The 16,023-nt window shown below is 38.4% G+C and overlaps 1 protein-coding gene across 1 annotated transcript in view; it reads left to right on the top strand.

Annotated features, from left to right (window-relative positions):
• The window catches only part of trmt44 (tRNA methyltransferase 44 homolog (S. cerevisiae)), an 18,739-nt gene extending 6,570 nt beyond the window's left edge, over window positions 1–12,169 (top strand). The window contains exons 9-11 of the mRNA XM_015397055.1: window positions 3,715–4,054; window positions 10,703–10,819; window positions 11,837–12,169. Of these exons, the coding sequence (XP_015252541.1) occupies window positions 3,715–4,054; window positions 10,703–10,819; window positions 11,837–12,051 (672 nt within the window). The 3' untranslated portion in view covers window positions 12,052–12,169. The remainder of the gene's footprint in view (window positions 1–3,714; window positions 4,055–10,702; window positions 10,820–11,836) is intronic.
• Window positions 12,170–16,023: the final 3,854 nt, after the last annotated feature.

Here is a 16,023-nt window from a genome sequence, read left to right as displayed (position 1 = left end):
TTTGGAAAATATCAGCGTTTCGTGTTCGTTTTGACTTCGTGTGGACGGGGCCTTATTTTAACATAAGTGTATTAAGGCCCTATTTTTAGCTTTTGCAGGGGGTGATTTCCGAGTCTAAAAATTAGATTGTTATATTTAAAGATGTCATGTAGGGCTGAATCAATTCATCGGATTAATTGTGATTAATTGATTATTGAAATAATCGTAAACTAAGTTTGTAATCGATTAATCATTAACTGGAGTACAGGCTGTAAAACATGTCTTTAGCTGACAGAGCGACCCACTTGGAGCCGTAATTATAACAAAAAATGTGTAAATATTTAGCATTTAAGTTAAAAAATATATATTTTTCGTCTGTGAATATTCTCTATCCAGAACTCCTCAAGTGGAAAAGTTTTAGTTTTACCTGGTTAATTTCATAAAAAGTTTTCTTTAATGAACCTTTTGCTATCTGATTATTAACCAATTAATCAAAAAAAATGTTTTTAATTCAATTCAAGTCATCTCAAGGCACTTTACAGAGACATTTCAACTAGATCATTCTTTGAAATTAATTCAAAGTTTTCTATCTAAGGGAAACCAGTTGATTGTATCGACTCATTGACTGATGTAGTGACAGTGGAGAGGAAAAACCGCCTTTTAACAGGAGGAAACCTCCTGCAGAACCAAATAATTGACAACCTAATCAATATGCTAAAAAATCGTTGGTTGCAGCCCTAATTTCATGCAACGTAAACTATAAGCTCCAGTAAAAACTTTGATAACCTGGAAGGTGTTTTATTTAGGGGGAGTGGCAGCATAGGATGGTTGTGAGGAAAAGTGGCTTAAACAGTGATAAATCAGTGCTGGTACTTTAATCCTTAATATCATTTCACCCAGACTAAGAGAACTGCATGTCTAGAAAAAAATGTTGTTTCCGACCATCCATAAACATAGTATTTTGTAGCTTACAAAGCTGCAGCAAACTTTGATTGGGAACTTTTTGGTTTGGTTGGACTTCCCTTGAGCGTTTAGCTCAGAGATACTGAAGCTTGATCTGGCATTAAGCAAGTATTGAACTGTTAAACATTATGGAGGTATGATGCTGCTTGGCCTCTTTCTCTACCAAAGTTCCAGGGAACCTTTTTCAGAGAGCACAGAAATTCCTAGAAATAACAGGGAGTCTGCAGCCCTGACAAACAGGCCAAAAGATCCAAAATAATCTGGCTGCATTACACTGTATGTAAAATGGTTAAAGAAAATGGAAACATGTCTCCAAAGATCAAAGTGAAATCTTTATCGAACCAAAACAAAAGCGTGCTATATATGAAAAAAAAAACAAAAAACTGTTTTGATTATTATTCATAAAATATTTTTATAGGATTTTCCAAAATATTGGCCCCTGCTTTTGTTTATTCTTTTTCAATATGTAGCTTTGGATTATGCTCCAAGTCTAAGCTGCCAGATTTTGAGCATAATCCTTAGTTTTAAGCAGTGTTTCATCAAAATTTAGTGAAGCTGAACAAGTAGGGCACAAAAGAAGTTTGGGACCTGAAAAATGACATACACGGCAGCTAATCAGTGAGTAAAATGTGTAGTGTTATTCTTCAGTTAGCAAGATTTCCTACCAGAGGCTTCCTGGGAATCAGATTTTAATGCCCCTTATTGTCTTTATGCATTTCAGAGAATAAGTTATATAAATGGACAAAGCTTGTTTATTCTGTGATGGACTGATGCTAAGCTTTAATGTCTAATGATGAATAAAGCAGAGAAAAAACGTTTACATAAAGATTTAGAGAGACTGTAGAACTGATGATGAAAACAATTTCAAAAGTTTAGCAGAAGGTTTGGCTTCTTACTGCCACAGGGCTGTATATTTTCATGTCTCAAAAAGGTATAGGTTTGTGGAAAATCGGCTATTAAGTTTAGGAAAATGGATCATTTTCTTCTCCTTCTCCCACTATGTAACAGAACGAAGGTTTAAAAATAAATCCTGCTGTTTCACATTAATTTATATTAGTTTTCCACAAACACCGATGTGACTCCTTGATTTTATTAGTTTGCACTTAAGCCTTTTGTTTTTTGACTTAATGGCTGTTTGCATAGTCACTGACATTTAATTAAAGGGACATTTTTACTCCCCGACTGTTCTCTGGAGATCTTGAATTAGCACTGTGGTCTTTAAACCGGTTCTTGAATCCAAGGAAACCATGAAAACCTTTTTTTTTCAGGAATATGTGCAAAAAATAAAATAAAAAATACATTCACAAATTATGTCTTAAAGAATCTGGATTTAGTATCAAAGGTAGTCCACTCTTTATGTGGCAAGTCTAAGGGTTCAGCAGTTTGAAAATGGGAGCTGATGAAGCATAAGTGTTCAAATATACCCAGTGACACAAAAAGGCTTAAAGGCAGGAAAGAGGATTCTGCGATGGACGACATGTCCGACGGCTGTATGTATATTTTTGTATGGTGCTCATGCGTCAGTGCCCCCTCCTTTTCAAAAGTTCTCTACGCTGGAAACGCTTCCACCGGTAATTTTGTATTTCGCCTAGAGCGGCAGCAGAGTACCAGGAGGCACCTTGCCAGCTGGAAATATCCATGAAAAGAAGAGATCTCTGCAAATTATATTTACAATTTGTTGGTTTGTTAACCCTGCTGCTGCTATTCAACTGTAAATGTTTCAAAACTGTAGAGTTAGACAACTTTTGTCATTTTGTATACACAGAGTGTATACGAAACTGTATTTCGTTATGTACAGCTCTCATGACATTTCCTTTAGTGAAAGTGCAGCAGTGATCAAATAATAATAAAAAGAGTATTAATAATTTAATATTAATAATAATAATTTTAAAAATACAGCACTTACTATAAAATTAAATGTAATTTACCTTTCCAGCAGCAGTTATGTGACCAAAGCATCCGTTTTCAGACCCTTTTGCTCCTTCAGGACACGCCATCACACTTAGCCGACTCCAATCTCTCCCACTTTCTCTCCTCTTTTCAATGGCATCGAAAAAAGGCTTTCTTTTCCGGGTAGGTTTGTCAGGATGCTTTTCGGCCATTGTACTCAAGTTTACACAAAAGAGTGAACAAATAGGCAGCGGCAGCAAACAAGCGTAGGAGTACCTCTTCATGCTTCGGCATAATGGCGGACCGCTAGCCAAACGGCATATGAGTTATGCTTGGTGGAACCCACGTAAATAACATCATGGCAAAATGTTTGATTGACAAACACGTAGCAAATCCACTTTTGACAGTAGGCAAACTAGATTTGCTTATGTTTTGTAGGTACCACCATGGCCAGCGTTTATAGGTTTTGATTTCTTTTTACCATAAGTGCAACAATGCCACCCATCAATTAAATCGTTTTAGATGAATCTGAACACAACTTCTAAGAAAAATCCTCTTTCATACCTTTAAAGGCTTTGTTTGTAAAAGCTAAAAGAACAACAGAAGATTTTTCAATTGCCTTCAGATGCACTAACTCAGTTTTATATGTATTATGGAAGAAAAAAAGGTGAAGAAAATAAAGGAAAACCAAAAAACCATTGGAACTACATGAGGAGGGCATGAAGGGGAGGAGATGCTAACGGGGATGTGTTCTGTGTTTTCCCTCATAAATACCTCCCAAAAAATGTTCTGCTTCTAGCTTTAGCATGATTGTTCATCATCTGACTTTTCATGTTCTCCTGCCATCCATAAGGAGAGTTGATACTGAGCTTCTTCCTGCAGGTGTGCCTGGTGGGAACGTCCAGGAGCTACAAGCAGGCCGACGAGGCCGATTTAGAGCAGAGGAGGGCTTGTTACATTCAGGGTCGCAAGGCCTCCTACGGGGCAACAGTTCAAGGGTCGGGTGTCAGAAACGTTAAGGATTGTTGCCATGGGAACACAAAGTGTGACGGGATGTCAGAGAGCAGGTGGGAAGATGGCTTCCAGCCGAGGAACGCTGTGGAAACGGTTCGAAACTGCGCTGCTCTGCCGCGAGACTTTGTGGACGGAGTCGTCCTGAAGGTTGCTTCTACCCTACTGGAAATGTCGGAGGAGGAGTCCCTCGGTGACTGGAATAAAGGAGGTAAACCAAAAACACAACAAAGTCGTCCTCTAGCGTTGGACTGGAGGATCTAGTCAAAATTTGAAATGCTGTAATTGTGTAAGAAGCTTAAAAAAAACAACAAAAAAGCAACACATCTTTGTTATATTTTGTTTCCTGAGTCAAACAAGGTGGAGGATTTTGATTGGTTGTTTTAAAACCACTAAATAAACCAAATAACATGTTTTAGTCTTCATGTGAAGCAAAACTTGATGTTTTGTTTATGCTGCCAAAGTTTTGAAGTCTCTTTCTGATCAGTCAGCTCTGTTGTTCTCCTGTATGTCAGAATAAAATCCCAAAGTTTTGAAGTCTCTTTCTGATCAGTCAACTCTGTTGTTCTCCTGTATGTCAGAATAAAATCCCACATACTGCTACCTCAAGCGCCCCCTACTCCCACCCCCCTCATGCTGTGACACGAGGCAGCTCTGCTTTCAACTCTTTATCTCTCCTTCTGCCCCTTCCTGCATCTCACGCTTGAAATGCAGAAAGTTCTACCTCACGCCACCCACACATCGCGGAAAATTCTGTCAGTAATTGTAAAAATTAGCGGTGCTGAATATAAGATGGAAAAGGAATAAAACGAGGGCTGGATGAATAATGCACTGTCATCCATGATTTATGCATGAGCATGCATTTGTACTGAGGTACTCCACCAGTTCTCTGCTGTGTAAGAACAAAGACTAAATTCAGCACAAACCAGGCTTTAGTCAGCGTGCTTAGAGTTGACAGTAGGCCTTCAGGGTTTGGTTTCTTTTTGTGTTCCTAAGCATCGTGAAACAAATGTGTGCATTTTTAATATTTCCACTGAGTCCTTTCTCACGTTTCCAGTGATTGTTTGCTGCAAAATAATTGTGTTGTTGTTTATTTCACCAGTAAGGTATAAAAACAGAAAATAACTCACAAAGCAGACCTTGTAAGAGTCCCTCGTCGCTGCTTCAGTCGTTCAGTGGTGTTTCTTGCCTGTGCCAACCTCACTTGAAAGCCACTGCAGGGCTATTAAAAGCCCCCACACAGGTTTTTTTTTAAGTGATTTCATTTTTCTTGGTTCAGACCAGTGGCCAATAGAGGCCAAAAGAGGGCGCTAGTGCGCCGCCCCACCCGCCCAATGACCCGGATTCAGACATATAAAAAAAAAGAAAGAAATTTTGTTATTTAATCTCAAATTTAAAATATTTTGAAAGTTATTAATATATATTTGTTAGATGTGCAAGATAAATATTTAATCTTTAATAACTAGTAAAGCGTCATTCCATTTTTTGTCGGATTGGTCATGTGTTTCCGCCTTAGGGCGCAAAAATGTTTACCTCTTGACTCTCGTTAAAAGTTGTACATGCTCAGTAGCTCCTCTGCAATACAATGGTATAACAGGAAGTGTATTTGCACACCACCGCACAGACGTTTTGCGTGTGACGGACAGGTCGAGTCGTGGGAGTAAGAGACACATTGGAGAGAGAGAGAGAAATGTAACAAGAAATGTCCTTTTCCAGGACATGTTTTAGTTACAAGGCTTGGCTAACTGCATGTAGCGAGGCTAACACTTTATTCTGCTTTCCCCGTATAATTTTTATAAACTTCAGGATTTGACCCAGCATGAATAAAGACAGGTAGGGCTGATTTAAAGCACATTTTAGAAAAGGCAAAGAAGAATGAACAATCTGGGACTGGACAATGATATGATATAGTGTACTTTTTCTAGGTGATGTTATATTAAAAAGTTGTTCTTAAACACATTCTCAGAAAATAAATAATTTGTATATATTAAAACAATATAAAGCTGACTAATAGCTTCTCCATTATTAAACTAGTAATTTTTTTTAGGTGTATGAAACCATATTGGACATGCAAAACACAGATTTGCCTTCACAAAGCCTCAGAACGGCAAGATTTATGTACAAAAAGTAAACCTGTACATGAAATTATGTTGTGTTTTTATAATGTTTTTTGCTGTTGGCACTCATATAAATATACTGGTGTGATATATGTTTGATTGGTTTTTGGTATACGTCAATTCTTCCTGGAGAAAACTCAACTAGCCGCCACTGGTTCAAACTATCATAATTTTAAGGTCTGAATAGTTCAGAGAACAGAAAAAAAAATGGATTATTAACGCTGCTTGTCCTGATTTTATCTCCTTAAGGTTTTTAACTACTGTTGATTGATGGAGCAATGGAAAGTAAAGACTAATTCCCAGTTTGTGTTACCCAAACGACCATGTCTGCCCTGCTAACAGCTACCTGGCCTAGCCAGCTGTCAGCTGACTGAGTTTTTCTGCATAATTTCAGGCTTGACCTGCCCTCTAAAATTAGTAAAATTACTGGTAAAGTGTGTGGAACTTCATAAATGTAGTCATTAAACTGCATTAAATGCACCTGATTTGACGAGTCTGTTGATCCTTAATCAGCTACTTATTCTGATCTGGAGCTGCTGATTGGCCAACATACTTTTTTTGGTTTTTGATTGACATTGGCCAGACAAGATCAACAGACTCGTCAAATCAGGTGCATTTAATGCAGTTTAATGACTACATTTATGAAGTAACAAAAGTAATGTGTTTCATCTAGTGCTGCAACTAACTATTATTTTGCAATCGATTAATCTGTTGATTATTTTTTCGATTAATTAATTAATAATTGAATGGCCAAAGGTTCCTTAAAAGAACTCTTTTTATGAGTTTAAACCAGACCAAACTACAACTTTTGCAGTTGAGGAATTCTGGATAGAGCATATTGACAGATGAAAATGCTTTTTTTTAAATCTTAAATATTTATAAATTTGTTTTACAATTTTGATATAACTGCTCCTCAAGGTTTGGTTGATCTGTCAACTAAAAGGCATATTTTACAGTCTCTAAACTCCAGTTAACGATTAATCGATTACTAAATTAATTGATGATTATTTAAATAAGTGATTATTCACGATTAATCCGAGTGTTTCAATCCTAGTTTCAACATCAGTTAATGCAATGCGTGACTTTTAGATTAAATTAATCCCAATGAGAGACCTGTTTCAGAGAGCAGCAGCCACCACTGCTCTGAACCCAGCAGTTAGATCATGCATATTGACATGTATTCATGCTGAGAATGAGGGCTGTACATTGAACATGTTGTTCTCTCTGCGACTCTGAGCGTCTCCTTGGAAAGCTTTCATAAATACATTTACAGAAACTGCCTCAACGAGTGGGTGTTTAACTAGCAAACACCTTAAATTACTTTAATTTTTTTCTATCCACTGTGCACCACACGAGTTGTTGAACGCTTTGTGCTTTTCTTTGTTTTGTTTTTTTCACAATATGTGATAGTATTGGCTTTAAGAGCTGGTTCGGGGGTTGTGGGAATGAAAGCTGCATAGAATTTATAAATTGAAAGCAGGAACCTGCTTTTCTAAAGCCTTTTGTTGTCAACGTTAAGTGGAGTGATCCTCTTTTAGGGGCCAGTAAAGGTATATGTGGAGAGGGAATGCAAATGACATATGTCAAAAGATTTAGGCGACTCATTGACATTCTAGAAGGGAATGTTACCTGATTGACCTGTGAATCAAGTGTGAAGAGCATCGATGGCTTTGGCTCTCAGGAAGACAAGATGGCTCCTATATTTGCAAATGCTGCAATCAAGCATCCTTTGCCTGCAACACATCTCTGATTGCAATCAGAATCGGAGGATTTAGCCCCATCGCAAAAACAATAACAGAGCTATGAATCCGAAAAATCAAACCATGATTTTCAATTGTTTTCCTTAAACGTAGAGAAAATGCAAAGGGGCCCACACATTCCTATTGGATGGTGCTTAATTAGCTGGTGTCCATCTGGATTCTATCCAGACTTTTTTGAACAATAAAATGTTCAGCACACAGCACCAAAAGAGAAATTAGTCATGTTACATTGAAAGTAGATAACAAAAGATTAAATCTGTCAAATTTCAAGCTGCAAAGCTCTAACCTTAAAAAATGTAACCCTTACCATACCTCTGACCTTAAATGTGAGCTGCAGTTATAAGAGTTGGGGCTCCTTTTGGAAAAAGTACTAGATTAAGACTATGGCCCAATAAGCTTGCCACTCTGCTAAGCTCTTAAATTGGTTTGTGTCACTTTATTAGCACCCTTAGGTTTGTCTCATTTGCACTGGTGTCTCTCAATTTGCTTTTGACAGTACTCCTCAGATTCTCTGGCTTTAGGTCAACTCAGCTTGCTGTTTAATTAGATACCGTGATATCATGATATCAATTAAGACAGTGGCAGCAATCTTATGTGAAGAGCACGAGTAAAAATAAAATCTGTATCTTCATAGAGGTTTTAATCAGACTAAAGTATGAAGTCCCTTAAAATTTCCTGACAGACTTTTGCATTTTGGACAAAGTGCAGTAATGGCGGAAAATCCAACAACCAGGATGCTGTTCTTCTCTAGTTTTCTGCTTTATTGCAACTTATTGCAAAATTAGCTTTCATCTGGTTCAAAGTTTTCTATCTAAGAAAAACCAGCAGATTGCATCAACTCATTGACTTGAAGGCAATCCCCCAACAGTGGAGAGGAAACAATCGCTACGGCAAAAACAAGGAAGTGAGTGACCGAAGCTGACTTAGGACCAAGGAGATAGAAGTAGACATACAGAAAGAAGTAGAGATACAAAAGGTAACTGTGTCAATCATCTCCCCAGATGGCCATTCCCATGAAAGACACAGCCAGGCAGACAAGCTCCATGTTAGCTCCCATGTCAGAGAATGAAAGAGAGAGAGCACATAGAGTTAGTCACAGTCAGAGAACCAAGACTACACTGAAAAACAGGCTAAGCTCCAACATCTATAAACAAAGGTGTTGATGGCAGCAGCACAGCTGATATTTCTCTCCAGGATGGAGTCACAGCCAAACAGGAACAGACCAGATGAAGCTACTATGAGAAAAAGCAGAGAGAGCAGAACGTTAGAGATTGAACTAACAAATTCTGCAGAATGAGAGAATAGAGACAGAATAAAGAAGAATGATAAAAAGTGGTCCCTATGTCCCCCAGCAGTCTAAGCCTATAGCAGCATAACTATAAAGATAGCTAAGGACAACCTGAGCCACTCTGAGCAAATTAGATTACAGTTTGAATGTTAGAATAAAGAAACTTTCTACTGCATGATTTATTTGATGTTCTTCACCCCTTTGCCAACTCAGGTTGCCTTTCAAACAATAACTGTTAGTGAGAATTTTGTGTGCCATATCGACATTTTCTGCTTTCTATACGGTTATTCCTACCTTGTTCTGCTCTCCAAAATGGAAATATTAGAACCTTTTAATTTGTCATGGTTAAAAACAATGCAGGTGGTTATCAGTCTTTTCTCAGTCTCTTTTTCATGATGTTATTCATTTGTTTTGATTTTCAGCAGACATTAAAGCAAAGCTCCTTTTGAATAACTTACCACAGCCGGTTAATATATGTTTAGCACTCATTAGGATGCGTGATCTTTATAAGCAACAAAACAAATTGGTCCACAATGCGAATGCAAGCATTTCTAGGCTACCTTTTCCTCCAGGGAGATGGGATCTTAAACAAGTCCAAACCAGCCATTAATAATAGTCTGCACCTGTTCTCAGTCCGAGCCAAAACCAATGTGTCGATACTGTCCCCATCCCATTAATCCCCATTAGGATCACTGACAGTAAAGGCCAACTCTAAGCAGTGTATTGATATTATATTAAACCTGTAGCCCTGTGGTGTCTGAACTGCAGGACACTTCTACTGAGCTGACCTCGTTGACCATCTCAGGGATTATTTGACCTACTAAATTTACATCTGTTTTAATAGAAAACATATTTGCTTGCTACAAAATAAATCTTATTTCTATATGCAAATCCTCCTTCCTGCAGATTTATTGTGGATTTTTAGGATTTTGTAGGTTCTGCAATTTTTTTGGTTTGTTTAAGGCACTGCCATGGATTTAGTGACGAAGATCTGATTGACTTGTCTCCAGATTAAGGTCAGCTATAGTTATAAAATTTAGTGGTGTGTGTGTGCTTCCCCAATATGTCAGAGAAAGAGTTGAGGGATTTTGATTTATTTAAACAAAAGGTCAGCTCTGATTCAATTCTCCTGGGGTGGAGAAAGGGCAGTGCCAAAAATACTAAATAAAACCTTCTTCTGATACAGAGCATAAGAGTGAAGCGCTCGTCTGCTTATAATCTGCTGAACTCGGAGCTTTCAGGGCTGTAATTCCTTTTTTTTTTTTTTTTGCTGTGCAGCTGTTAAGTTTGCCTCTCAGATGAGGAGGAATGAAAAACTATGACTTGTGCTCTGAAATGGCCTTTGGAAGAAGCGGCGATGGGATTCACGCTGGCGTCAGGGACATGTGTAACTAAAGCAGGCTTCACATGCCTGACAACCGTTAAAAAAAAGCGACAGAGATTTTTTCTCCCTCCATAAAGCGTTGATCACACCTTTCGTTAAGAGGATCCTCAACAAAAGCTCAGCCGCTGTCAGAGCAGCAGGCGACATCGACTCGCCCAGCTGCTGCCTCAGCTTTGGAACAAAAATATTCCCTTACTTGTGTGAAGGAAGCTGTAAACATTTTCAAAAATGTCACATTGATAGACCTCCTCCTGTTTCTTTGTCTTCCCCCCAAAAATCCTTCAACCTTTTCTGTTTCGATCCTTCTCAGGTAGCCTGTCTTTGAGAGAGGTGGCTGCTTTATTGGAGCAGGAAACCCTGAAGCTCCTGAAGAAAGAGTGCGGAGGCCTCCAGACCCTGCTCAGGAACAACCACCAGGTCTTTAGAGGTGCGGTCGGCAAAAACGTTTAATTAGGAGGGCAAATATATCAGATTTGAAGAGCAGGAAAATCAGAAACGGACAAAAATCAATTCCTTGAGAAGGAACTTTTCTCTTTCAACTCCTTTCAGAATAAATTAGTGGCAATTTAAAGAAGCCACATGGTTAGAAATTGAAATTAAATTGCTTTGATAGAGGTATGTTAGACTTTGACAGATTTTATTGTCATTTTGTACACAGAGTGGATACAAAAAGAAAATTTTGTTCAGTACTTCAGCACTTTTATTCAAATCCTTATAGCCAAATGGTCACACAAATGTTGATCTTAAAAAATGTATAAAAAAAAACAGAATAAGTGACAGAGTTAAGAAAAAAAAATGCTGTACTGTACAGTGTTTCTACAATATATATATACTGTGCATCTGGAGAAGTAATCAATATACAGCTGTGGACATTTTTACAGTAATGGATATGTGATAGAATAGCAGCAACGTCAGAGATGTGCAAAACTGACAGCAGCAGGTTATTTAACTGATTAAGACATAAACTGTGCAGAAATCAGCATGAATGTAACAACTTATTGATGTTGGGAACAGTGAAAGGTATAAAGTCATTCAGATGCTAGGAGGAAGGATCTGTGATAACGCTCCCAGGTGCATTTAGGGTGCGGCAGTCTGTCAATGAAGGAGCTGTGCAGTTCAGCCAAAGCTTCATGCATGGGGTTGGAAACATTATCCAACAGAGATGTTTTTTTTAGTTTTAGAATAATAATAATTATTATTTTAATATTTCTGTCTTCCTGAACACCTGTGTGAAATAAATCGCTATGTTAATACTTTATGTTCCTGTAATTGTAGAGGAAAAATGTTTCTCTTGACCTATCTTGAGCCTGAACTCTTCTGATCCTCTGGATGCCGAAAGCAGACATTTTTTTTTGTTGCCTCTGGCAGTCCTGAGGGACCCTTGCACTCTTCGTGCCCTTTTCAGAAATGTTCTAAAGATATATTTTATTCCCTCTTTTTCCAGTGGAAGGAGGGACTGTCTACATCAGAGACTGGAGGGATAGGGCAGAGAGCCAGAGGAGGCCCGCCACATCCGGGGCTCTAAAAACTCGTCTTTGCTGGTTTCATGCCCATCACCCTCAGGGTTGTCCCCTGCAGGAACAAAACTGTAATTTCGCACATGGAGCTGATGACCTTCGACCTTCAACAAGGCCTCTTAAGAAACTGAAGACCTTTTGACTGGATCAGTATCTCCTAAATACCTTTAAACATGTTATTTTTCACATGAATTTGAAATAAATTTTGAATGATGTTTCAGTTAAAGACTAATTATTTTGGTGAGCTGGTACCCAGGAGACTCAAAGAAGCGAGCCACGTCTAATGGCTGAGTTTTGTTAATTACATAAAAAAAGGACTATGTAAGTTTCATTCTTCTGGTTTGTGGATTGCTTTCATTTCAGAAATCTTCGAAGTTTGCTTTCCTTTTTTCAAAGTAAAGATGCGGAATATGAGAACACAATATGCAGCTTTGTATTTGCTCAATAATTTTCAGCTCTACATATTTTCTTATCATTCCGCACACAAAGCGGTTTTTCCTGGTTTGTACATCGGCTTTTAAGCTTTAAAAGCCTTCTCATGGTTTGAGTTTCCATGTCCGGGCTTCACTTAGACTTTCTGTTCACCTCAGACGTGTACTTTGAGGTTCACAGACAGGGCGGCACATAAAGGCCATGCTGCATTTGAACAAAGTAAATGTTAGCGCCATGAATTATTTGTTGGCAGGAGCCGAGGGGTGAGCCGCGTGTCGTCCCCTCCTGACGGGTGCTCGCCGCCGGTTCTCTTTCTCTGTTCGGCTCAAATGTCAGCTAAAGTGTTAATATGCTCCCAGCGTCTGCAGCAGGGCAATGAGGAAAGCCACTTTGGGGGGGATGGGGGAATGTTTGCTTATGTGACAAAAAATATTCATACAACCAATGCATAGAGCCCCAAATGCTTCACTTCAACATGGGAGGTCCAGACTGAGAAAGATTAGTGTTTCTTTTTTATGTTTTACTTTGCCTCGCTGTATGCTCTATGTAGTTTTATGAGTTTACTCCAATCTGAAACAATAAACTGAAAGTACGGTAATAGAAAAATAAATCCAATTTCCTGAAAATTTTTTTGATTTCAGTCAAGTTCATAGCAAAATGATTATTAGGATTCCATAAAACATATTCTAGGTCAGAAAAAAAGTGTTTTGTCTATTTTTTTAGGCCAAGCCTAAGTTTATTAACTTGATTGGCTTTAGCTAGAATAATAAAAATATTTATTCTTCTACCAAGATTTATTTGCTGGATTTGAAATCATCTGAAATATTTAAAGGAGAAGTCCGGTCATATTCAGAATTCAAAATTCTGAAATTATTACATACTGTTCAATAAATGATAAGTGTTTTTAATTAACAATAATTTTCATTGGAATTTGCTTTACTGGCAAAGAATACTACTGCCACCTGCTGGTTTGTGACGTCACGGTGCGGTATCGGCTGTTGAGCAAGTCACCTGTTGTCCAAGTATTGATGATAGATTTTCTGTAATCTTTACCTATTTGTACATACATGATCTAACCTTAATCAAAAATAAAGCGTTTTTACTGTTTTGTTACCAGCATCTTTCATTACATTCACAGTTGTATTTGGTCCCTAATTGGCTGCTTAAATTATGCCATAACTATCTTTTATGAAAGAAATCAATCATGGAAATATTCTCTCTGCTCAAGGCTTGCAAAGGTCAAACAGGCCAATCGACCCAGTGTTCCAGATTTATCCACAGAAGGATCTGACGTAGCCGAAGAGCAGAGGTGATTTGGTTATTTTCCGCCAGCCATCTCTGATTTATGTGACTCTAAATGTGCCTGATTCTGCTTGCCAGATTAAAAACAGACCCACCCACTCTTTATTCCCACATGGGGAGTCTCCCTGCTCTGCATGTAAACAAATCACTTGAGATCTGCGGCTCACCCATCTGAAGAATGCTGCTCGGTGCCAAAAACAACAGAAAAAAAAATAGTTTCCCAGTACATTATGAACTATTTCATTTGCCAACACCTACAGCTGCAAAGATCATCGAAGAATTCAGTTTGATAATATATATAGGTTAGCTCTGTGAGAACAAAAAACATAATCTTCGTTTTAATACAAATAAAAGCTTATGCAGTTATTGCAATTTTGAAGAAGGGAAATATTTGCTGTATATTTCAGTTTCCGTCTGTTATCAGCTGCTGGTATTTTTTTAGCCGACAGTTTAAAGGTTTATTTCACATGCTTGTTTATTTCTGTTTGACCTAAAAGAGAATCGTGGGTTTTTTATGACCCTGGAAAAGAACTGAGAAACTCTCTGTCACTTTATTTTGGAAGGCAGTGAAGATGCTAGTATGAGAAGAGTACAAATGAGTTGTTGGTCAAAAGGAACAACTCGAGTCGCACTCATCACCCCCTGCTTCGCCTCCTCCAGCTCCTCTTGGAAATGCCTGATGCTCTACCAAGGCCAACCTAGATACATGGTCCCTCCATCATGTCCCGGGTCGATCCCTTGGCCTCAGTGGGAGGTTCCTGAAACACCTTCTGAGGGAGGCGTCACAGAGGCATCCGAAAAATATATGCACGCCATTTCAGCTGAGTCCTTTTAATGTGGAGAAGCAGCTCTACTCCAAGCCTCTCCCGAATGACCAAGCTTCTCATCCTATCTATAAGGGAGAGCCCAGCCATCCTGCTGAGTAAGCTCAGTTTATCCAGGATTCACGACCATAGGGAGGGTAGGAATAGACCAACTGCTAATTTGAGTGCTTAGCCTTTTCAGTAATTTCACTCTTCACTACTACAGACCGATGCAGCTTCTGCATTATAGCAGCAAAGATCCTTTTATCAATCAATCTCCCGCTCCATTCTCCCATCACTCTTGAAAAGGACCAAGAGATACTTGAACTCTACCTGATGTAGGAACTATCCTCCAACCTGAAGGGGACAAAGCCACCTTTTTTACTCAGGAACCATGGGCTCAGACTTTGAGGAACCGATTCATCCTGGTTACTTCACACTTGGCCGCGAACTGACCCACTGCTTGCCTTGGGTCTTGGCAGGAGGGAGCCAGTAGAGTCGCATCCTCTGCAAAAAGCAGGGACAAGATCTGCTGGTCTTCCTATCTCCAGCAGTCTATGGGCGAGAGGCAGGGTCAATCCTGAACAGGTTGCCAGTCCATCACAATCATCAATGTAAAAATCTATATTGACTTTATGCTGGTCAAACTCATACTCTATGTTTCCTCAAGTGTTTCTCAGGACTTAGTGATGAGCTGCAAGGCTTTATGCCTGGAAGTCCCTTTTATGGTTGTGTTATTACCCTAATCCTTAGCTCCCCTCTTCAGATTTATCTAACTAACTAAAATTTTAGTCAGATAAACATGCAGGTATTTTTAATTTTTTTTTTATTAACTTCAACCTAAACTTTTCAGGGGTATGATTTATACTTGGGTTCACTTTTGGTCATGTTGGTTCCACTGTAATTGGCACTACTGATTAAACTAATAAAAAGCCCTTAAAATTTCATTGCAATAATGTTTTTTAAATATTAACCTGTTAATATTCATTAAGGATTTATGACTAAGTCATTTGTGCAACTGTTTTAATATCTAACTTCCCTTCTGCTAGTATTTAAAATAGTGTAGCATAATGCAGTATTTTACAAGGTTAAAAAAAAATATGATCTTAGCTTTAAAATGTTTCTCAAGTGGTAACAACTACTTTGTGCCAGTTTTCTGAAATAACGTTCATAAGGAAAAGTAAGATTAAAAATAAGGAAGATGATGCCTGATAACTGATATTTGATCTTCAGGTACAATAATTAGGGTTTTGTTTTTTTCAAGATGAGCTTCTAATCAGAAATCTTGAATTGCAAGAAGATCAAACCTTTTTGATATTTTGGTCATGAGTGAATCGTGTGATGAAGCGGTGACATTACCAGACTGAGAACTCTTTCCTCTGAGAGTTTCACATCACGTATGCATGAAAAAAGACAAAACTAAACAATCTTCTGCTATGAGCTTCTATTTATTCTGATGCATGGTGGGATTGTTCTAGCCTCGAGAGACCATCCTGATCTCGCAACCTTTCAAGGTTTCACTCGCAGATCAGTCTGGAGACTCTCCGTTAAAGAAAATTTGGAGCCGTTCACCAAAC

Source organism: Cyprinodon variegatus, unplaced genomic scaffold, assembly GCF_000732505.1.
Source record: "Cyprinodon variegatus isolate N-32 unplaced genomic scaffold, C_variegatus-1.0 Scaffold836, whole genome shotgun sequence".
In the NCBI taxonomy this organism is placed as follows: Eukaryota; Metazoa; Chordata; class Actinopteri; order Cyprinodontiformes; family Cyprinodontidae; genus Cyprinodon; species Cyprinodon variegatus.
The sequence above is the reverse complement of the archived record's forward strand: the minus strand, read 5'-3'. Positions and strand labels throughout refer to the sequence as shown.